Consider the following 22,768-nt stretch of genomic DNA (forward strand, 5'->3'; position numbering starts at 1 on the left):
GTGTGTGTGTGTGTGTGTGTGTGTGTGTGTGTGTGTACCTGATGGTTGGTGTGTGTGTGTGTGTGTGTAACTGGTGGTTGGTGAGAGTGTGTGTGTGTGTGTGTGTGTGTGTGTGTGTGTGTGTGTGTGTGTGTGTTTTGACCTGATGGTTGGTGTGTGTGTGTGTGTGTGTGTGTGTGTGTGTGTGTGTGTGTGTGTGTACCTGATGGTTGGTGTGTGTGTCGTACAGGCCGTTGAGGTTAGCCTCGTGGCAGTTCCTGTACCACCATCCCCCTTTGTATGACATGGCGCAGCGTGTGATGAGGGGCTGAGGGTCGCGGTCGAAGGTGGAGAACGGACGCTTATCGTGATACTGCATGGAGTCACCTGTTACACCACGGTGTCAAAGCAACACGTTACCCCGGGAACCACATTCTGTAGCATTTAAAGTTGACATGTTCATGAGAGAGTGAACTCCATCCTGAAATTTCTCCTGCACAGAAGACGCTGGAGCGAAAGGTCCCAGTATGCAGTGGAACTGTACCACACGCTTAACGTCCTTGATGGTGGTGAAGGTCTACGTTTTGATCGCTGGACAGACTAAAAAGCCGCTGCATCACTGGTTTCCTTAGGAATAAAACATGGGATGTGGATTTCTGATCAGAAGGTCATGGGTTTAAATCCCACCACCACCAAGCTGCCACCTCAGAGCCCTTACGCAAGACCCTTAACCTTCAAATACTCAGCTGTAGATCCGAGATAGCTGTGAGAGACTCTGGATAAGGGCGTGTACCAAATGCTGTAAATCTAAATGATTTCAAATCCCCACACACTGCCATCGTGTAGCTGAACAGCATTGTGGGTAATGGAGGAACCCCATAACATTCATGAAGTTCAGGATGGAGTTTACCATTAATAAGATTTTTTCTTTAAATGTGTAATTTGAGACAATAAACACAGCCAAGCCTTCGCTGTGTCCCTCACTCACCGGCAGTGCCCGAGTATCCAGAAACCTGCACAATGTAGTGTTTCCTCGCGGTGTCCACGGAGAACGAGGCGTAATGTGCGTAGACCGACTCGTTCTGTGTCCTCAGGTCCACTCTCATGTTCATGGGAGTCATCGCTGTGAGGTTGTGGAGAGCGTCATTTCCTGAAGAAAGACAGGGTAAGGATGGGTCCACCAGGGGAGCAGCAGAGAGCAGATCTACCAATATCTCCAGTAGAGAAGAGATTTGATGAGGAACTCAAAAAACCTTAATCAGTGTTTTAAATGTTTGATATTGCGGTCCATCACAGATAATAATAAGTGTACGGACAAAATGCTCGCTGCTGATTGGCTGATTTGTCTTTATCTGTCTTTCTAACTCACCGAGCCAGAACTCTCCCTCCAGATCTCCAAAACCCTTCCTGTACTCATGCCAGCTCCTGAAGAAATTAGTTTTCCCATCTTTTCGTCTCTGGAAAACCTGCAAGAGCAACACACACACACACACACACACACACACACACACACACACACACACACACACACACACACACACACACACACACACACACACACACACACACACAATTCCAGGTCTTATTTGAGGACGCAACATCTTCTGTATTATAATTACAGGTTAATGATGCAGGTTTATGTTATTAAATTCCAGCAGCATGAGGTCAGAACTTTACATAAGTGCTTTTGAGAGCTTTTGGATCATGTGACCTGCCCAGAAAGATGAAACCATATTTCTACACAAGTTCTATTTTTTGTTCTTTTTTCCACTTTTTCTTGTTAGTCATCTTCTCACTTTGCCTTAATAAGTGTTGCATGATTGAGAGCATCCTGAGCAGCTCCATCACAGTGAGGTCTGGCAGCTCCACAGTGTGTGAACTAAAAGCAGTTCAAAGGGGTAGTAAAACTGCCCAACACATAAATGAGACCCAACTTCCTGCTATGGAGCACCTTCACCACAGGAGATGTCTGTTTAAAGCTCAGACCATCATCAGGCACAATAAGATGTTTGTCATTTACCATAACCATCAACCTGCTGAACTTTACACTGCACCATTAGGACACTGATGCTTCACTGCCAGTAACCATTGGGCAGTTTTGGAGTTCTTTTCAGTTAGGGGCCACTCTGTGCAGCTGGAGATGGTTCCACATGTTACTGAGCAACGAAAGAACTTTGAGGATGGATTTGGACTGTAATTAATGTCAACAATCTGCTCACAGTGGGCTCAGGACGACAGTTTGCATGAAAAGTTCTGCATGTAAGCATCAACAATAATAGAACTGTAATGAATGGGCATGGAGTGTGATTGTGGCGATTCATTCAGAGAAGGGTTTTGGTAAAGTCCGGTACTGATGCAGGTGAGGAGGCCTGGGGTGCAGTTCAATATATTTATATATATAAGGTGGGCATAGCCTGTGTTGTGATTGGACCCGCCCTCTTCTCTTACCGTCCAACCTCCTTTGTCAGTCTTCATATCACAGTAAACCTTGACAGACCATCCATCTTTACCTCCAGGGAAAATCTCCACCAAACCTGAATCCAGCTCTCCATTGAGCAGCTCCTGAGAGCAATCAGAGGGGTACGGGAAGCGTAGGGTTACTGAAAGAGAGAGAGAGAGAGAGAGAGAGAGAGAGAAAGAGAGAGAGAGAGAGAGAGAGAGAGAGAGAGAGAGAGAGAGAGAGAGAGAGAGAAGAGAGAGAGAGAGAGAGAGAGAGAGAGAGAGAGCTAGTTTAATTCGAAAGGACATGTAATTTTGATTACCTTTTAAAGATTTTAAAATAATGGTTGAAGAGCAGTTAGAATTTACTTTAATTTTTTATGCCCGAGTTCAGCTTTAGAACCTTAGAATTAGAGGTCAACCAATTAATTGGTTTTGTCGATTAATCAGCTTCGATAATTGATTGCTGAAACTATTGGCAAAAATCCATCCCAATAGTTTTTCCGGGTTGCATTATACAGTACGACAGTGGCCTCTAAAGGCAAAACACTGACACAACATGCTGTTTATTTGAAGTGTCTTTGTATATTCATTTTGGCTGTAACTGTTTATATTTATTTGAAGTGTTACTCTGATTTAGTTTTTATTTTTGTAATAAAGTTCAGTATGGTGGAATATTGATGATTAATTTAGAGGTTTGTTTATTTTCAAACAGAATGTTTGGGAGATAAAATAGAAAAGGGACAATGTCAGAAACAGCAGCAATTCATTCAAGGTTTCTTCAAGAAGAAACCATGTCAGAGACGAGTAAATGCAGTACAGTGCAGTTGATGTCATACCACTTGTGTTGTGGCACATACATTTTCCCATGCGCCCCCCTGACTGGTTCCTGGTCCCCTCTGTGCCACCTCATTAAAAAAATCCCAGAATTGCCCCTAGAGGAGACCTGGGGTGCAGTCAGTGTTCACATTCATTCATGTTCAATAGGGTTGTAGCTCTATAGCATCTTCCACTCACACCAATGGAAAGCAGATCTTCAGAGAGCTGGCTTTTTGCACAAAATGATATCAGTAACATCATCATCAGGCTACACACCTGTAGTGAACTCGGTGGAGATGGTGGAAGTGAAGACTCCGCCCCTTTCCCCCTGCAGCAGTGCCGTATACTTAGACGAAGGATGGAGGCCTTTCAGCTTGTGTTCAGAAACTCCAGGGTTAAGGGTCACTTCCTGTTTGAGAAAAGATGCAACCAAACAGTAAATAAAACTAACTGGTGGTTTTGATTTCTTCACTGTATCAGTATAATATCTGATCTAAGCTGTAGGTAGGTGATATTGAGAAGACATTTCAGAGTGATCCAAATGTGCTAAGGGTATCTGGATGCTAACACTTTAGGAGCTACCAGGTACAGGTTATGCTTCTTATGCTAATTTAGTTGCTAAAGCTAAATAGTGTGCAGCTCCTGCATGTGTTTCATTTTCACAAAAGAGAATCAATGCAAAGGTGTCGTTTATAACGACAATAAAATCAAACATGCAACAAAGATGATCGGATAAAAACAAGGAAAGAGATGATTGGAAAAAAACAAAGGCAAAAGGATGATTGTACAAACTGGATAAAAGATTGTGAAAAAGGTGACTAAATGAAAATAAACAAAAATGATTGGACAAAAAAACTAATAAATAAAAATTAGACAAAAATGGGCAATAGATGATTGGATGAAAACCTGTGATTGGACAGACAGTAGCTTGCGTGTGATTGGTTAATGAGTTTTCCCTGTCTCACCTTGCGTTCTCCGCCCTTGATGAAGTACGTCAGCTTGTAGCTCGTCACGGCTAAAGACGGCGGTTTCCATGACAACACGGCGGTACGTGCGGTAACACGTTTGGCTACCAGGTCACGGGGAGCCTCCCCTTTTCCTGGAGAACCTATCAGGAGACAGCATGGAGTGTGTGGTGTCAGAGCACTGCACACACACACACACACACACTCACACACACACACACACACACACACACACACACACACACACACACACACACACACACACACACACACACACACACAGTACAGGGTGGTCTCTCACCGCTGGCCGTGGTGAAGGAGGTGTGTGTGCTGGAGCTCTTCTGGTCTCCAAGCTGGCTGAAGATGGTGACTTTGTACTTGGTGGAAGCCTTCAGAGCCTGAAGCTGCTGCTCCACTGCATTACCCGATACTTTAACACTTATGTTTGAGCCTGTATCTGAAACACACACACACACACACACACACACACACACACACACACACCACACACACACACACACACACACACACACCCCACAGTCCATCAAACTCCTGTATCCTGAAGATAAAGTTACAGCTTCACAACCGACTGTTACAGCACACTGAACCTGGAGACTATGAGCAATAGTTTGTGGACACCTGACCGTCAGATTGATATGTGCCTCTTTCTGAACATTCCATTCCACATTTAGTCTCCTTTCACTGATAATAAACTCCACTCTTCTGAGAAGATGTTTCACTAGATGTGGGTGAGAAGGTGAGGAGGCCTGGGGTGCAGTCAGTGTGAAACATCCACTGTTTAATAGCAGGAAATCTTCTAGATCTTCATGGAGCTGGATTTGTGCACAGGAGCATTGTCATGCTGGAACAGGTAACCCTAACTCCAACCCAGGTTCATGTGAAGGATAGATTTAATGCTACAGCATCCAAAAGACGTCCCATACAATTGTGAGAAGAACCATGTAGAGGTGCGAAAGTCAGGTGTCCAAAAAGTTTTAAGAAAATATACATACTTTTACAGAAAACTGTGAAGTTCTTTAATGAGAGAGAGAGAGAGAGAGAGAGAGAGAGAGAGAGAGAGAGAGAGAGAGAGAGAGAAAGAAGGAGAGGGAGATACATAGAGAGAGAGAGAGAGAGAGAGAGAGAGAGAAAGAGAGAGAGATACATAGAGAGAGAGAGAGAGAGAGAGAGAGAGAGAGAGAGAGAGAGAAAGAGAGAGAGATACATAGAGAGAGAGAGAGAGAGAGAGAGAGAGAGAGAGAGAGAGAGAGAGAAAGAGAGAGAGATACATAGAGAGAGAGAGAGAGAGAGAGAGAGAGAGAGAGAGAGAAAGAGAGAGAGATACATAGAGAGAGAGAGAGAGAGAGAGAGAGAGAGAGAGAGAGAGAGAGAGAGAGAGAGAGAGAGAGAGAGAGAGAGAGCTGACCTTCCTCAGCGTGGTAAGTGATGATGTACTGGTCGGCCGTTGCTAGAGCAGGTCTCCACAGCAGCAGAGCTTTAGTGTCGGTGATGTTGATGGCTCTGAGGTCAGTAGGCGGATCAGGAACTGAGGCACAGAGACACAAAGTGATGTCAGAAGCTCATATATAAACTCCTCAGTGTTCAGCAGATTCACTACTCATCTCATTACTGACAATTTAAATATGCATCACATTACAAGAGAACTTGATCAGCACTCGTCCAGAACTTCCAGAACAGATTATCAACAATCCCAGGTATTAATCTACATATACATTACATGTGTGTGTGTGTGTGTGTGTGTGTGTGTGTGTGTGTGTGTGTGTGTGTGTGTGTGTGTGTGTGTGTGGTGTATTTGTCAGACGTACGTGTGATTATGAAGTTCTTAATCGGGTCGCTCTCGTCCAGCCCGAGCACAGAGATGATGGTGACCTCGTACGTGGATCCGGGGGAGAGTTTGGTCAGAGCGAGAGTCGAGATTCCAGAGTCCACCGTTACTGAGATCGGTTCTCCTGTCACCACACCAACACATCTGCTGTCATAAACACTCACTGTGTGTGTGTGTGTGTGTGTGTGTGTGTGTGTGTGTGTGTGAGATGCTAAGCAGCCATGAACATCATGACTGCCTGCTAGCTAAGATCTGTTTTCTAACATCTACAGTCACCAGAATTCACAAGCAAACTGGAGGAGAACTTGGGCTACAGGATGTAATATGGATCTGCACCAACTCATGGATATCTGATCTTCTGATCATCCTGAACCGTGATACTCAAGACCCATTCTGCTGGCAGTGGTGTCTGGTCAGACCCAGAGTGTTTCTCCAGTGGGGTCAGAATAGGACTGTGAGGGTCTCAGAAGGCTTTGCATCTGAGATACAAGAGCCACCACAACCTACAGAGGGCAACCACATTCAATTCCACTCACAGGGGGATGATGGAGGAACTACATGAAGAAGACCAGACCAAGAAACCAGGGAAGTACAGAGGAAACCTTTCCTCAAGAGCACTCATTAGGAACATTCTGAAGTTCTGCTCATCAGAATCAGTCTCTCAGCCCCACATCAGAACAGGTTGCTGAATGTCATGATATAAACATGTCAGGAGAGGAAGGTGCATTTCATAACAACACACATCAGTCCATTTACCACCTTCTGTGAGAAGATACAAGCGTTCTTGCATCAGATCCTCCGTGTTCTTCCTCTGAAACAACGTGTGGTTAAGTTTCTAATACACGAGGCTTCAGCTGCTTCTGCTGCTGGACATGAAGAAAGTACCTCTCACAAAACTCCTAATGTTCACACAGGACCCATAACCTGGTCATGAGGAGCTACAGCTAGTGGGTGTGGCCAAACGTCATCAATCAATGATATACAGTGTTTGATATTATTGGCACCCTCAAGCTTTATACACTGAAGACTGTTTATCTACAGTACATACCTGGAGTATTGCTCTGGAACTGTTTCATTTGTGTGTGTGTCTGTGTGTGTGTGTGTGTGTGTGTGTGTGTGTGTGTGTGTGTGTGTGTGTGTGTGTGTGTGTGTGTGTGTGTGTGCGTGCACAGTCTCACCTTCTTTAGTGTGTATGTACGTGACCTTAAACCCAGACACTGAGCTTTTTGGTCGTCTCCATGACACACTGAGAGAAGTGTCAGTTATATCACTAAAGGAGAGGTGTGAGGGAGGTTCAGGACCTGAGAACAAACCACACACCGGTTAGAGGGAGGAAGGGAGGGAGGGAGGGAGAGAGAGAGAGAGAGAGAGAGAGAGAGAGAGAGAAAGAAAGAGAAAGAGAGAGAGAGAGAGAGAGAGAGAGAGAGAGAAAGAAAGAGAAAGAGAGAGAGAGAGAGAGAGAGAGAGAGAGAGAGAGAGAGAGAGAGAGAGAGAGAGAAAGAAAGAGAAAGAGATAGAGAGAGAGAGAGAGAGAGAGAGAGAGAGAGAGAGAGAGAGAGAGAGAGAGAGAGAATAACAAAATAAGAAATAATGAACAAAGGAAAAAAAAGCCAGAAAGAAAAAATAAAAAAGAAAGAAATGAAGCAAAAAAAGAAAAAAAGAAAAAAATTTTTTATAAATAAGTAAATATAAAAATAGAAAAGGTTATAAAACAAATTTACAAAAAAGGAAAGAAACAAACAGAAACAAATATACAAAGAAGGAAATACAATAAAAAATAAGAACACAAAGTATGAAAAAACAGAGTGAAGTAAAAAAGAAAAAAAAATTTTTTTAATTGATAAATTAATAATGATGCAAATTAAGAAAGAAATAATAGAAAATAAAAAATAAAGAAGAAATGATACAAGAAAATAAAAAAAATATTTAATAAATAAATAAAAATATTATACAGAAATGTTCAAGATTGTAAAAAAATTGCTAAAAAATATACAAAGAAAGAAAGAAAGAAAGAAAGAAAGAAAGAAAGAAGAAAGAAAGAAAGAAAGAAAGAAAGAAAGAAAGAAAGAAAGAAAGAAAGAAAGGAGGAAAATAAATAAGTATAGTAAGGAGCAGGAACAGGAAAATAAGAAAAAGAAAGAAAGAATAATAATAAAAAGAAATAATATCATATGAATTATAAAAATAAATGAAAGAAAATGTATAAATGTAAAAATAAATAATAATAAAAATATCTATAATATATATATATATATACTAAATAATAAATAAAAGACAGAATAAAATGTATAGCTGTAAAGGAGAGATTGTTACTCAGACAGAGAGAAATGTAATAATAATTATAGAAGTAAAATTTGAGAAATAAAAGTATATAATAGATAATAATAGAGTTATAACAGCTCTAATGGTTATAATGCAGTATAACACAGTGTACATGGGCTTCATGTACAGGTGTATATATGTACAACCCAAACATATATACAGTATATACATCACAGCATATATACACTACATAAACACCAGGGTTAATCACACACACACACACACACACACACACGCACACACACTGCACAAACATGACAATACACTGATGAAGATGATGATGCTGGACATGTGATCCTGGAGGAGGAGGAAGAAGATAAAGAGGAAGTGAAGGATCTGAGACGGATGTGGTGTAAAAGTGTCATTGTTTTGGTTTGTTTGATTGATTTATTTTATTGTCAGCAAATCAAATTTATAATCACAAACAGATGGAGGAGGATAAAAGTGAGGAAATACGTCACCGTCTCAATACTGTTATTAATGCACCCTTGTTCACTTCCCCTTAAAATCCTTAGTGGGCCGTTCCATCATTCATCAGCTGGAGGGAATTTCAAAATACCCAGAATTACTGGCTGGAAAATCCCTTATTACAAACAAATAAACAAATAAATATTAAACAAATAAATAAATAAAGTTAGACCAGGATCATTCTACACTAAGTGACATTTCTTTCCTTCTTTCTTTCTTTCTTTCTTTCTTTCTTTCTTTCTTTCTTTCTTTCTTTCTTTCTTTCTTTCTTTCTTTCTTGTATTAAAATCTGATTAATTAGGTATTAATTAATAAATACATAAATAACTATATATTCTAATTTAATAATTCTTCTTTTTTGATTTTTATTATTAGTAGTAGTATACATGAATAATATTATTTATTTATTTATTTATTTATTTATTTATTTATTTATTTATTTATTTATTTATTTATTTATTTAATAATTACACAAATAAAATTGTGATTAAATTACGTATTATAAATATTTAAATAAATAACCATATATTTCAATAAAATATTTCAATATTTAGACATTTTTGTGAGTGCTGTTAAGACCCGTAAAATCCACCAATAGGAAGTCAGCGAACTCACAACCCCACACACTTCACTATAGATATTACAAAATTCACTGACCTAAATTTATCTGAGTAATGGTTTGTGCTCCTGAAGGTTACGGTGACCTTGACTTTAACCAGTGACCTACAAGGAGTCATTTAACAAACTTCCCTCGAGCGAATAAAACATCAGTACAGCCTGCGGATTGAGCAGGAGAAAGGGGGCGTGGCCAAGGTGGAAATAAATCAGTGTTGGAATGCAGATCGAGCCTCGTCAAACACATCATACCATCCGGACCACCTTAGATCTTTCAGACCCTGATATTTTGTACCCGGTCTTACCCTGTGTTTTGGGTGAATGGTGAGTGCGGTCAGTGAGGAAGGATGACTGTAAGCTTATCCTGGGTGAAAGAAGATCAGATTAGCAGTAAATGATCATGAGAATGAAGGTTATTTCTTTTTAATCGGTCATAATTAGCGTTTTCTTTTAGAGACTTCGTCATGAATATCGTCATAACCACCAAATCCTACAGTCACCACAGAGCCACTGCTGAACAGGACCATGTCCTCTGATTGGGCTAAACGTACCTGGAAGCTACTTCCTTATAAAAAGGTAAAAAAAGATGAATTGCACATGCAGATAAAAAACTGAAATACTCTGTAACCGAATGCAGGATTATACCATAAGAAAACCCATTATGATGTTGGTCAATTTGATATTCATGACCCATCTGCATATGACACGCAAATGTGACTGAGTGATTTGACAATCTGGTGAAGAAAGTTTAAATAAAAAAAAAAAACAGGTAAAATAACCTGGATTTTTATTATTGTGTGGCAGTAAAAGCAGTAGATAAAACTAGATAAGATCCCCAGGGGTCATGGTTTAGCTACACCTGTACTTTTACTACATTCTGGTGTAAAGTTATACAGATTCTGCAGAATTTATCATAAGCTTTGATACTATATGAATCAGGTTAATGCTCCAGCCATTATGCTGTTAGAGGACGTCTGGAAGTACTTGTGTAGACCAGGTCACATCACTATGACATGTATGAAGCCTTTACCCAGGCTATAGGCAGGTGCACACTGTGTGATTTTGTCCACGATTTGGTCGCCTGAGAAAAATTTTAATTATCCTAAAAGATTCCTATAATCCAAGGCTAAAATCTGTAGTCTTTAATCACTGGTTTGTTCACCGACAGCTGATTAAAGGATCATTTATTTCCTCCGATGAAATTCTGCCAAAGTCATTTTGTTGGATTTCTTTTATTTGAGAATGCCTGTTTTTTTCTTTTTAAACCTTCACCACCAAAAACATACACAGCAAAATCCATCGTACTGAACGTAATCCACATGTGAGGTTTTTGCTGCGTAGCCCGAACAACATAAACAACAACAACAACAACAACAGGGGTTAGCATCAAACACAAATGTAACATGTAGATTCTGTATTAAAATCTGATGGGATGAACTTTAATCAAAGCTTCAGGAAGGTCATGTATTGCAGCTTTGATTAAAAACCCTTGCTGGTCAAGGAGACAAAGATAGCACAGATAAAAAGAACCATCACACATGACCAACAAGTTGATGGAAAGATGTTGGGTTTGATTTATGATCTGTGTTATATGAGTTGTATGAGTGACTTGGGTTGTACCTTTAGATGCTGAATACCTGTTGTTATGACGGAGGTGTGAATTTTGGAATGTGATCCAGGACGTGTTCCATAAAGGGTCACAGAGTAGCCGGTTTGAGCGCTGAGACCTGAGACAGGGTACGAACGAGCAGAACCAGGAAGCAACCTGATGGAATTCTGTCTAACCACAACATTGCTGCTGTTCCTCGTCACATCCGCAATAAGATTAGTGGTTATATCACTTCCATCTGTTCTGGCTTGTACTTCTTCTTCCTGTTTGCTGCCATCACCCTCATTCACGTCTTCATCATTCTCCTCTGTTATTCTGATCACAAAGTTTTTAAACCTTCCCTCTGGTGCCACCCAAATTATAATAAAACTATTTGATGTTAAATTCTGGACTCCAATTTCACTGATTCCGTCTTCTGGAACCTCAGAGATAGGAAATCTGCTTTTTGTTGTGTCTGTTGGGTGAGGAACTTCTGTGGACCAATCAAGCTTAAGATCCTGTGTGGAGTTTTTTCTCCATGAATCTGGCCTGAGTTGAGAAATAACTTTTGGTGGGAGTCTGGTATTCGTGCCGTTTTTCCTTTGCAGTGTAAAAGGTGGTCTACGGTTGCGATTGAAGGTGTTTTGAGGAATGGTAATGCTGCTTTCTTTATTTTGTTTTAGGTTACCAAGTTCTGGCATTATTTTTGGTTTTGAGGGCCGTTTTAGGGCGGGTCTGAGGTCCGTTTCATTTTTCTTTCTCATTGTAAATGTTGCTGTAAAATTTGAAGTTGGACCTTTTTGACTAATACTGTGAAATTCGGGTTTGACTTGCATAGGGCTGCTGTTGTCCCGGTTTGTGATGTTGAGTGGGATGTTATCATTGTTAGCTTCTTCACCAGCAGATACAGATTGATCAGTAAATTCTGTAGATTCTTTGGCAACTTTACCAACATTGGGGCCTTTGTCCTTCAGCCCACTCTGAATTGTGGTGGACTTTTGTTCTATATCGGCATGGGGTTTTGGTTGAAATGTTCCATTTTTTCTTGGTGTAGTTGACACATTTTCCTTGATGATTTTAGATGCCACTTGTTTTCTAGTTGTGATGGAGAGGTCCTGGTCTTTATCTGTGACTTTGGGCAGGTAGTTACCTCCTTCTGTGTTTCTTAAGAGATCCTGATTTCTGCTGATGATTATTGTCAAGTTCTGTTCTGGGCTTTTGATTCTAGACAAATCCTGGGCTTTGGTTGTGATTCTGGGCAGAACGTTATCATTGCTAACTTCTAAACCTGCAGCAACAGCTTGCAATTTGTAATTATTTTCAGCTGTTGGTTTATCAGTTGGGAGAATAACTGATTCTTTCAGCCCACTGTGAAAAGTGGGAGTGTTTGGTTTTATTTGGTTTGGATGTTTTGGTCGAAGTCTGACTAAAGTGCCATCTTTACTTCTTATTATAAATTTGTTCTGGTTCTGATCTGGGACAATATCCCTCTGGTCTTTGATTTCAGATTCAGTATTGTGATTAATAAGTAATGGTAAAGTAGTGGTGATGTTTGCGAGCCTGGGCAGGTCATGGTCTCTGGTTGCAATCTTTGGTATTTCAGGGTCTCTGGATGTGACCCTGGGCAACTGCTTTTTGTTTATGTGTTCAGTAGCATTTTCTGAACCTTCACTAATACCTTTTAATGTGTCAGTAATTTCAGTTAGCGCGCCCTCTGTTGGCAATTTAAACAGTTTGGTGCCTGTGTCCCTGCTTGTATCTTTGGAGTCTTTGAGCCTCGTTTCATAGTTATTATTTTTGAACGGACTGTAAATGGTGGTTGAGTTTACATTTGTTAGAGCAGGGATTCTTGATGGAAGTCTGATGATTGTGTTGTTTATCCGTTTCAATGAAAATGTTGGTCTAATCTTCAGATTTGAGGCATTTTGCTTTCCGATAATGACTCCAGATGCCCTTTGGTGATTTGGCAAAGTAGTGTCGTTGTCACTTTTTGTGACTCTGGGCAAGATGTGCTCGATGGTCATTTCTGATCTCCCGCTAACAGGTTGTATTTTTGCATTGCTTTTGGATGAAGCCTTATCTGTTGACAAGGAGAGTTCAGATTTAGGATGAGAATCTGTATCTGCTGGGAATAAAATATTTGTTTCTTTGCTCTTGTTTTCTACTGCAGCACCAGCTGTTTTTATTTGACCGAGGAGTTTTGGTGGAAGTCTGATGACTGTTCCATTTTTCCTCTGCCTTGTAAATATTGGTGGGCGGTTGGGGGTTAAGACATGTTGATTGCTGCTAAAAGTTCCAGGTTCCACTCTGTTTATAGCAGTGTTGTTGATCCTGGAAAGTAAGGGTCTGCGTATGGGATTCCTGTATGGCTGCTGAAAGGTGCTGGTCCGGTTTTGGAATGGACCAATATTAGGTCGACGAGGGAATGGACCTCTGTATGGCATGCGATTGTACAATGGTACGGTCTTATTTATTGTTTCTCTGTGTTTTGGAAAATGGTCTTCATTGATATTGTCTGTATCTGTGGTGCCTTCTGGTAAGCTGGATACTAAAGAACCTTTACTGAGTCCTTGTACAGATTCTTTAGAGTATGTTGTCTTTGTTAAGGTTTCTTTGTCCACCTCAGGTGGGTGAGAGGACTGAGAAGAGGATACATTTCCAAAAAGTATTTTCTGTACTGGCTTTTGAGAAGAAACTCTGGAGGAAACTGGTGGAGGAAAATGTCTGCCATTGATTAGTGATGTTGATGAACCTGATAGTATTGGCCCACCTGAATATCTATAATTGGATGATGGAGGAAGTTGAAGAGAGGTTAAAGCATGATGTCTGTCTCGTGAAGGTGTCTGTAGTTTATTTGTAGGTTGGTCCTGTGTTTCAGATGGCACCACAGAATGTTGAGTCACAGTAAAAGAATGAGAGGGTGATGGGGTTGTCAAAGTCTTTTTTTGTAATTCCTCTTGTATTGGGTGTTTTTGGAATCTTCCCTCCTGTAACTTTGGTCCTTTTCCCATTAATGGCTTGACCTCCTCAGAAGACCCGGCTGTCCTGTCTGGGATATTTGTTAAGATGTCATTCCTACTGACTTGACCAAGCACGAGTGACACGTTTCCTGTCAGTGCTTTTCCATTTGATTCCCTGTTTAAGTGTAGGAGCCTATGTCTTATCAAAACTCTTCGAACATATTTTATACCATTTATACCATAGGCTGTGATGTTTCTCTCAGTTGTAACTGTTGGCTCCACAGAATTTCTTAAAGTCTCTGGGTCTTTTTCCCTTGATGGATCTATGCCTGACTGGTACTGTGAGGAAGAACCCTTAGTGGTGTTCTGTAATCTCAGATTAGACAGTATTCCATCTGATCCTTTAGTGTTTCTGGAAGCAGGATCTGGAAGTCCAGCATTTATACCTGTTCACAGTACACATGGTCACACTTTCCATGTTCATTTGTTTTCCTGCATGGTACAGAGTGTTTCTGTAGCAGTCCCTAAAATGTGAATGAAGTTTACAAGTAAAATTCAATATCCTCGGGTCAGTCAGCTAGAAGGAGGGAAGAGTTACTGAATGAGTTGTAAAATAATATTTCAACAGTCAAACCAGTTATAAATTACATTTAGGGACTGTGGATGTTCTGTTCACTTGTTTGTAGTTTGAAAAATAATAAAAAAATAAATAAGAATAATTATTATTATTATTTTTAGATATTATATTTGAATAATTTGTTTTATAGCTGTGGTACACTATCAAGCCAAAACGTTGTGAACATCTGACATATTATTTTTTAACATTCCACATTTAGTCCTTATTTCCTGTTACAGTAACCCCACTCTTCTGGGGAGATGTTCCACTAGATTTTATGGAGATTCATTAAGCTACAAGGGTGTTAGTAAAGTCAGGTACTAATGTAGGTGAGAAAGTGAGGAGGTCTGGGGTTCACATTCATCCCAAAGGTGTTTAATATGGTTTAGAGCTCTATAGCTGGAGATCTTACACAACCTCCCAACCCATGGAAAGCTGATCTTCATGGAGCTGGCTTTGGGCACAGGGGCATGTCATGCTGGAACAGGTTTTTTGGGTCTCCTAGTTCAAGTGAAGGGAAACATTTCATGCGACCCAGTTTAGAGAAAAAACACATCTGGGTCCCAATTCTTCAGACCAAACATTGTTTTTCTCCTTTTATCAGAATTTTTACAGCAGTATTGAGTGATCTGCATGTGTGAGTGTTTATTGGATTGTAATATAGACTGTAAAACTGAACAGGGTGATGGAGGCTGGGGGATGATTTGGGAGCTCAAAATGTTTCACACCTTTTAAACACCTGCATTTTATGTCTGCAAAAGATAATCACATTTTTTGTAATCACCAATATGAAGAAATATTTGAATTAAAAACACGGATTTCTTCTCTTATTTTGTGTTAATAAAAACAAACGAACAAATCTTTTTCAATCCGAAAGTGAGCAAACAAATGAACAGAATCTACACAAGGCCCTGAGCATCATATCCTGAAATCATCTCCGCCTTCACAATCCCCAACACCGTCCTGTGATGAATTATAAAGGGAGATCAGATCAAGTTCAAAACACGGAAATGGGAATAAAAACCGAGGCAAGAAAGATGTGTGTGTGTTAAGGGTGGACCGTCTGCTGAGATGGAAATAAAATGAGTCATCATTACCACAACAGAAAGAAGGAAAATATTATTATCTCATGGTGAGCAGACCTGCTCTTGACCTGCTCCTGACCTGCTCATGATGGGATTCGTTCAGTTTCCCAGAGTCGCTCGACTCGTCGTATTTTCAGCACATCTCTCGTTTTTTATTTTTTCAACTAATGAGAATTTCAGGTATTAGGAATGACCTTGACTTCCCAGGAGCACATTTTGGAGAAGCAGTAATTCTCCATCATCGAGTCCAACTGGCAAGCTTCCTGTCGGAGACCTAATTTTTGCTGAGTGATTTTCTGACCCAAATGATGACTTTTCCTTCTGGGAATCCATTCCAGTCTTATATTATTCATGTTTTATTATTATAGACATTTTTATATAAAATGTATTATGACAATATAAACATATAAAATATTGTCCTAAATAATAACAATATTTAAGGTGCACAAGATCAGTAATGTTTATATTTTCATGCCATTTCACCACCACACTTTTTAGGCTGTGGAATTGAAGCAAGTGTTTAGGATTAGCTCGATATTCCATTGTCCTGGAAGCTGTTTGGATGAATTCACACCTGTATTGCTGAAACCTATAAGAAACCATAATAAGTTGCATCAGAAATGTGATATGATTCGCTGTTCGACACTCACCAGGGGTCGCTTGGACGGTTGCCGGCAGACTCCGAGTGCCGTCTTTGACTGCGACCAGAGAAACGTCATACAGACGTCCAGGCTGCAGGCCATCAATCTGGGCGGAGTCTATCCCCGATGGCAACGTCTTCTCCTGGCGTCCCTCACCAGATCCATCTGTTTGATTTGGTGCAGTGAACAGGATGTATCTGTCGATTTGTCCTTGAGCTGCCTCCCACTGGACGATGACAGATGTTGTGCTCGTTTTGACGATGTGAAGATTTTTGGGGCCAGAGATCACTGCAAAAAACACAATGATTTAAATGTATGCCATTTGGTAGCCACCCTTATCCAGAGGGACTTACAGTTACACCTGAACAGTTGAGAGTTTAGGGCCTTGCTCAAGGGCCCAGCAGTGGCAGCTTGGTGGTGCTGGGATTTGAACCTATGACCTTCTGATCATTAAGTCCCGCATCTTCTCCACTGAGCTACCACCTTACTACGAGTGTCTAAATGTGCTGAAACAGGAAGAGCAGCAGGGGATGCTTGTTATGGAGTAGAGTGTTTAGAACTGCAAAAGACACAATCTAAAGAACAACCCACAAGAGAAGAAAGCACAGAAAACTGTCCCACAGTGTTGAAGCATTTTTGTCCCAGCTCAGACAGGAAACAACAAGTATAAAAATGTCCTCTAAATAAAGACTGCAATTTTTCAGGAATGATGGAAGACATTTTCATCACCTTATATATGAAGAAGTGCTCTTCTATACAATATTGCAAAAAATAAAATTTTACACACATGTAGAGGTGCTATTGCATGTAGTGTATTTAATCTTGTATTTCCCATCTTTTTTTGATGGATGAGGGGGCACCAACCATGACCGTGTCTACACCTCAACAAATGTGCAGTTCCACCCTCTGTTTCTATACTCCCTTACTAAGTACTGATGAGTAGAGGTCGAACCTATTCATCGGTTTTACAGATTAATCGGCACTGATAGTTGATTGCTGTAACTATCAGCAAAAATCCATTCTAATAGTTTTTCCAGGTTGCACTATAAAGCACGACAGTGGCCTCTAGAGTCAAATCACTGACACAACATGCTGTTAATTTTGAAATTCTGTTTATTAATTTTGGATGTAATATGTTTATATTTATCAGTTGATTAATCAGTTATCGGCAGTTATGTTCCAACCTAGCTATCGGTATTGCAAAAATCCACTACTGTTTAACCTCTACTGATGAACATCTGCACATTCATGCAACAATTCAGCCAATCATGTAGCAGCAGCACAATACATTCACGCACAATGCACCCATTGGCTGAAAGGAGAGGAACCTGATGCCCTCTGCTGATGAAGGTCATGGTTCCACATGTTGTGTATTATGTATTATGTGGTAAATGGCTTTTGAATGTACTCACAGGTTTGGAAAGTTGTCGTGCTCTTGGCGCCCATCTTGCCGTCTTTCTCCCCAACGATGGTCACGATGTAGCGCTGCCCGGGAGCCAGACCCACCTGAGTGTAGGAGCTGATTCCACCATTCACCCTCTCAGTGATCTGATCATTTTTTTTCTGCAGGTTGCACACATTTACATTTGGATAAATGGAGTTATTCTGGGCTGTAATCTTTCACCAATGTGTTTTCTGGTTGAAACTGGTTCCATGAAGAACCTATTAGGAATGTAAGAACTCCTAATTGTACCATCAGAGGACATTTTATAAGAAATGGGACACCTTATAACTTTACCACCCATATGTGATTCTTTCTTAAACTGTTACCACAAAGTTAAATGCACACAATATAAAATTAATGCTGTAAATGCAGTGGCATTAAATGTCCATTCCTTGAGAAGAACCAGACACAACAGGGTAGCTATCTTCATAAGGGTGAACATGCTGCTAGTCTGTAACTGTTTGTCATACTATAATCACCACTAGGTGGAGTCTTGATTCAGTAATGTTAAGTTTGATTTTGTTTTGCATCACAAACATCACACATCTAACAACTATGTGCTTCCAGACTCCCACACATGGAACTTGTTTGGGACTGAAGGATGTGCTTTTCAGATGTTAAGTGTTTCGCTAATTAGCTGCCTCTAAGGAAGTAATGACCCCTGGAGATGCATAAGAGCAATTCCCTGAGGAGATCCGGATTATTGAAACTGAAAAGGATGATGTGATGTTGAATTTTCACCCGTGAGTGAAGCGTGACCTCTCTCTACCGATCTTGTTTCCGAAAATGTTTCTTGCAGCACAGCGAGAAATATACGAGGCGGTATTTACTGCATTTTAAGCATTGGAAAGCTCGTTCCTTTGCCAGCGCTGCACAGAGCTGTAAATTCTTTTTAGGGCTGGCATCTCTCTCGAGTGAGGCTTCTTCTGGAGTTGAAATAAACGCAAACGGACCCAGGTGTTCACCTTGATGCGTCCGACTCCACGAAATCCCATAACAGGATATGGAGCCGATGATTCTTCCTTGTTTATCAGCAGATATTCAAAGAAAACATTTCAATCAATCTCTTTCAACTTTTCTCAAATCTGTAACCCCCCCAGACCCCAACACCCCCCCCCCCTCCCTTTCCATCCGGTGGTTCCAGCTGTTGGACAATGATGTCAGTTCTTTGGCCAAGCTGATGTTTCTGATGGTGTTTACTCCTCCCTTAGCAACAAGCGTCCTACATCTGAATGTGTTACTCACACAGTTCCCTCTCTTTCTCTTTCTGCCCTTTTTTTCTTTCTCTCCTTCACCCGTCAGCTTCGTTTGCTCTAAACTCGTTCTCACACCCACCCTGGTCACGTTTTGGGTGGAGGGAAAAATGTGCTGTTTCTGATTTCCGTGATTTTGTCCTCTCATGCTGAATGTGTCTCTTGTTGTGAATTTCGTGCCAAAGTGATTCCCAGACTTCCCTTCAGCGCAGTAAATTCTCTCTCTCTCTCTCTCTCTCTCTCTCTCTCTCTCTCTCTCTCTCTCTCTCTCTCTCTCTCTCTCTCTCTCTCTTTCCTTCCTTTTTTTCTGCTTTCTTGCACCTAAATTTATTCCTCAGCTGCCCTGAAGTCTTGTCTAGGCCTGATAATCAGTTCCTGCATGTATAACTGAGCTACAACAATACCCTCGTCCTGCTCAACAGCAGAACTCAGACACGCCTGCAGTCCGATCTCATAATACGAGGTGGTATCAAATAGTTTGGAGACTCGCTCTGTTTACAGGAAATCGCTTTATTTATCTACATTTCCACACGATCACCTTCAAAATACACAGCAGGAGCTAGTGATCTTCTGGAGTCGATCCTGAAGTCTGAGAACTGATTACATCCTGACAGAGAAATTTACATGATTGGAGACATGATGACACGTGTCTTATTTAGAGTTTGTTTAATGAAGAGAATATTTTATAAACTAAGTGATGAAATAGGTTTCTCTGTAAGTGTAGCAGATGGAGATGATTGCCTTGATTTATTCATCTGAGAAATCAGAATAAGTGAATTGAAAATGGGATTGAATCTCCATGTAACGACTTAACTCATTTGCACACCAATACCACTGGTACACAGTAATAAAATACAATTTAAAACACGTCTGTGCTGCATCAGGTGCTATTCTCTGTGCTGCTGAATAGCTGCTTCTTAAGACCGAAGAATACAGAGTATAGAATGGGGTTCTCCTGCCAGGCTGCCTCAGAAGAACAATGCCTGATGGAATAATAGCGACCACAGCAGGGTGAAAAGAAACAGCCCAGTAGATGGCAGTAATGAGACATTTTTGCAAATCAGGAATTTGCTAACTTCTTGTTGGATGAACCCCTGAAATTTTAACTTGTGTAGATTAGCATTAGCTCTAGATATAAGTTATAGCATAGTTAGCATGCATTCTTGAGTATTGGAAATTAACTTCTTCCATCCTGGAGGAAGAGTGCATGAGGATTCTTTATCACATCTGAAGGTATAATAAGAGACGGCTTCTGAGTGTGGAAGCCATTTGGATGAATTAAGCCAGATGCTTCTATTTAAAAACAACTTTGGGGGTGTGAAGAAAGCATCAGGTCATTCCAAAGATCTGAATGTGGAGCTCAGAAAATCTACGTTATGCTTGTGCAGAACCTTCTCTGCACACCAGGAACATTCCTAACATTGATATTAATATCAGATTTGGACTCCTAATACGGACCCATGTCTTCCCCATGACCTCACCACACACTTCTGCATTTCCATGGCCAGACTCAGAGAGGAAGTCGGGGGAAAGCGGTTCAGACCTTTTTCCTGCGCCAGATACGTCATACCTCATGGAGATAAAAGTTTCACCATGTGGAGCGGCGCTACTTTTCCTGCCTCGGATTGGCTCTTCTGATTTATACCCGGCGAGGATTGAGAACACATGCTGGAGAAACGAGGGATTTGCTCAAATTGCCCTGTAACATGGAGACCTTGTTAACGAAGTGTGTGGAGATAAGAGAGCAGCAGACTGTCAGACGTCATCAAGCCACGTTTTAATGATCTGTTTCGAGCTGATTAGCATCGTTCTTCAGAACCGCCAAGATCTAAACGAGAGCTGCACACCAGATTACACCATTTCTATTCAAACCGAAGGAAACGAGGAGCAGCGCTTGAGTTGAGTTGAGAAGGTTCTACAGGAGAATGTGGAAAATGTTAGGAAGGGGTTTGTGTTATCATTAGAAGTTTCCCTGAATCTGTTATCATTAAAAGCCTCCTCAGTGTTACTGAGGTCCTGATAATGGACTAATCTCAAACTCCTCCTCCACCAAATAAAAAGCTGCAGATTAAATATAAAATGAAATTATAATTTTATTGAACTATTGACGTGGGAATGAACATAACAGAAATACATTCATGTCCACTGTTAAAGGTCCTGAAGATCTCCTGCAATAGAGCTATTAAACAGCTTTGGGATGAATGTTAACACTGACTGCACCTCAGGAACCTCTTGATCTTCTCCCCTACATCACTACCTGACTTTACTCCTTGTAGCTGAATGAATCTCCATAAACCTTCACAAAATCTAGTGGAGCTTCTTCCCAGAAGAGTACAACAATAACAGCACTACCAATCTAATGGTTAGGTGTCATGTTGGCCTTGTAGTGTACGTGTGTATGATTTACTGCTTTGAAAGGAGAATTAAACCTTCTAAAATAATCAGATGCTCTAAGGTTTCTTTGGTTCTCTCTTCAGTAGAACCCTTAAAGTTGGTGTGTAGGACCGTACCATCTCCATGATTAATGAGGTTAAATGATGGGTTCTCTATGTTCTCAGTGTAGTGTAGGGCAGTCGTGTTGATTACGTGAAGCTTCATGTCATTAAACACTGACTTCTTCAGATGAGAAGCTGGAGAATCAGAGCTTCACAGGTTCCTGCGTCTCCACCATGTCAGAGGAATCTAATCTAATCAGGTCCATACCACGTTCCTGAGCACGGCCTTTATCTCCGCCATCTTTCTGCTCCTCATTTCCGCTCTTCGCTTCGCTCCCTGTGCAACAAATGTACAATTCCACAACAGTGTGTGTTCGTGCCGGTGTAATCTGCACTCTGTGTGGACCGTGTGCCAAACAGATGTTGTGGGAGGTCGTGGTGTTTATCAGCACTGCAGTTCTCCTGACACATGACTGATATGTAGAACATCTCCTGAGGTCTGGCCTGGATTTATGTGAGGATCTGCTCTTGATAGCAGCACTGGAGTGAACTCTGAGCGATCTCCTCCATCAGCGTTAAAGACTCATGATCCATACTCAGAGCACTAATAAATCCTGAGGAGATTCCCCTTAATCACCGAACTTCCCCCTGAATGGAGGATCAGGGAGCAAGTTACAGAATCCTGAGCGAAGGAATCAAATGTCTCTCTCTCACACACACACACACACACACACACACACACACACACACACACACACACACACACACACACACACACACACACACACACACTGGCATCAGATGTCTGAAGCAGTAAATCATCCCTCCTGCTCGCTCTGATATGAGGAAGGAGATGATGTTTATTTCCACTGCTGCATTTTTCCTTCACTCCGGCTGTAAACTCTACAGAATCACATCTCCATCTCACTGCTTTCTCACTGCTTCTCACTGCTTCTCTCTCCATCTCAGTGCTTCTCACTGCTTCTCTTTGCTTCTCTCTCCATCTCTCTGCTTCTCTCTGCTTCTCACTGCTTCTCACTGCTTCTCACTGCTTCTCTCTCCATCTCACTGCTTCTCTCTGCTTCTCACTGCTTCTCACTGCTTCTCTCTCCATCTTACTGCTTCTCACTGCTTCTCTCTGCTTCTCTCTGCTTCTCTCTCCATCTCTCTGCTTCTCACTGCCTCTCACTGCTTCTCACTGCTTCTCTCTGCCTCTCACTGCTTCTCTCTCCATCTCACTGCTTCTCACTGCTTCTCTCTCCATCTCACTGCTTCTCTCTGCTTCTCACTGCT

General features: G+C 41.1%; 1 protein-coding gene across 3 annotated transcripts in view; it reads right to left on the bottom strand.

Moving 5' to 3' along the window:
* LOC310728909 (tenascin-like) overlaps positions 1-22,768 on the bottom strand; it is a 36,720-nt gene that overhangs the window by 1,043 nt on the left and 12,909 nt on the right. Inside the window, exons 6-18 of one of the 3 annotated variants that reach the window (XM_083546757.1) lie at positions 17,756-17,906; positions 16,353-16,631; positions 11,091-14,090; positions 7,227-7,349; positions 6,029-6,172; positions 5,629-5,748; positions 4,504-4,659; positions 4,203-4,345; positions 3,514-3,646; positions 2,428-2,579; positions 1,349-1,445; positions 968-1,129; positions 203-366 (exon numbers count right to left, since the gene is read on the bottom strand). In XM_083546757.1, coding sequence (XP_083402883.1) covers positions 203-366; positions 968-1,129; positions 1,349-1,445; positions 2,428-2,579; positions 3,514-3,646; positions 4,203-4,345; positions 4,504-4,659; positions 5,629-5,748; positions 6,029-6,172; positions 7,227-7,349; positions 11,091-14,090; positions 16,353-16,631; positions 17,756-17,906 — 4,824 coding nt within the window. Of the gene's footprint in view, positions 1-202; positions 367-967; positions 1,130-1,348; positions 1,446-2,427; positions 2,580-3,513; positions 3,647-4,202; positions 4,346-4,503; positions 4,660-5,628; positions 5,749-6,028; positions 6,173-7,226; positions 7,350-9,758; positions 9,818-11,073; positions 14,091-16,352; positions 16,632-17,755; positions 17,907-22,768 lie in introns of those variants that run through there. The other 2 variants (XM_083546759.1, XM_083546758.1) reach the window with 2 other exon arrangements.

This window comes from Silurus aristotelis (assembly GCF_946808225.1).
Source record: "Silurus aristotelis genome assembly, chromosome: 7".
In the NCBI taxonomy this organism is placed as follows: Eukaryota; Metazoa; Chordata; class Actinopteri; order Siluriformes; family Siluridae; genus Silurus; species Silurus aristotelis.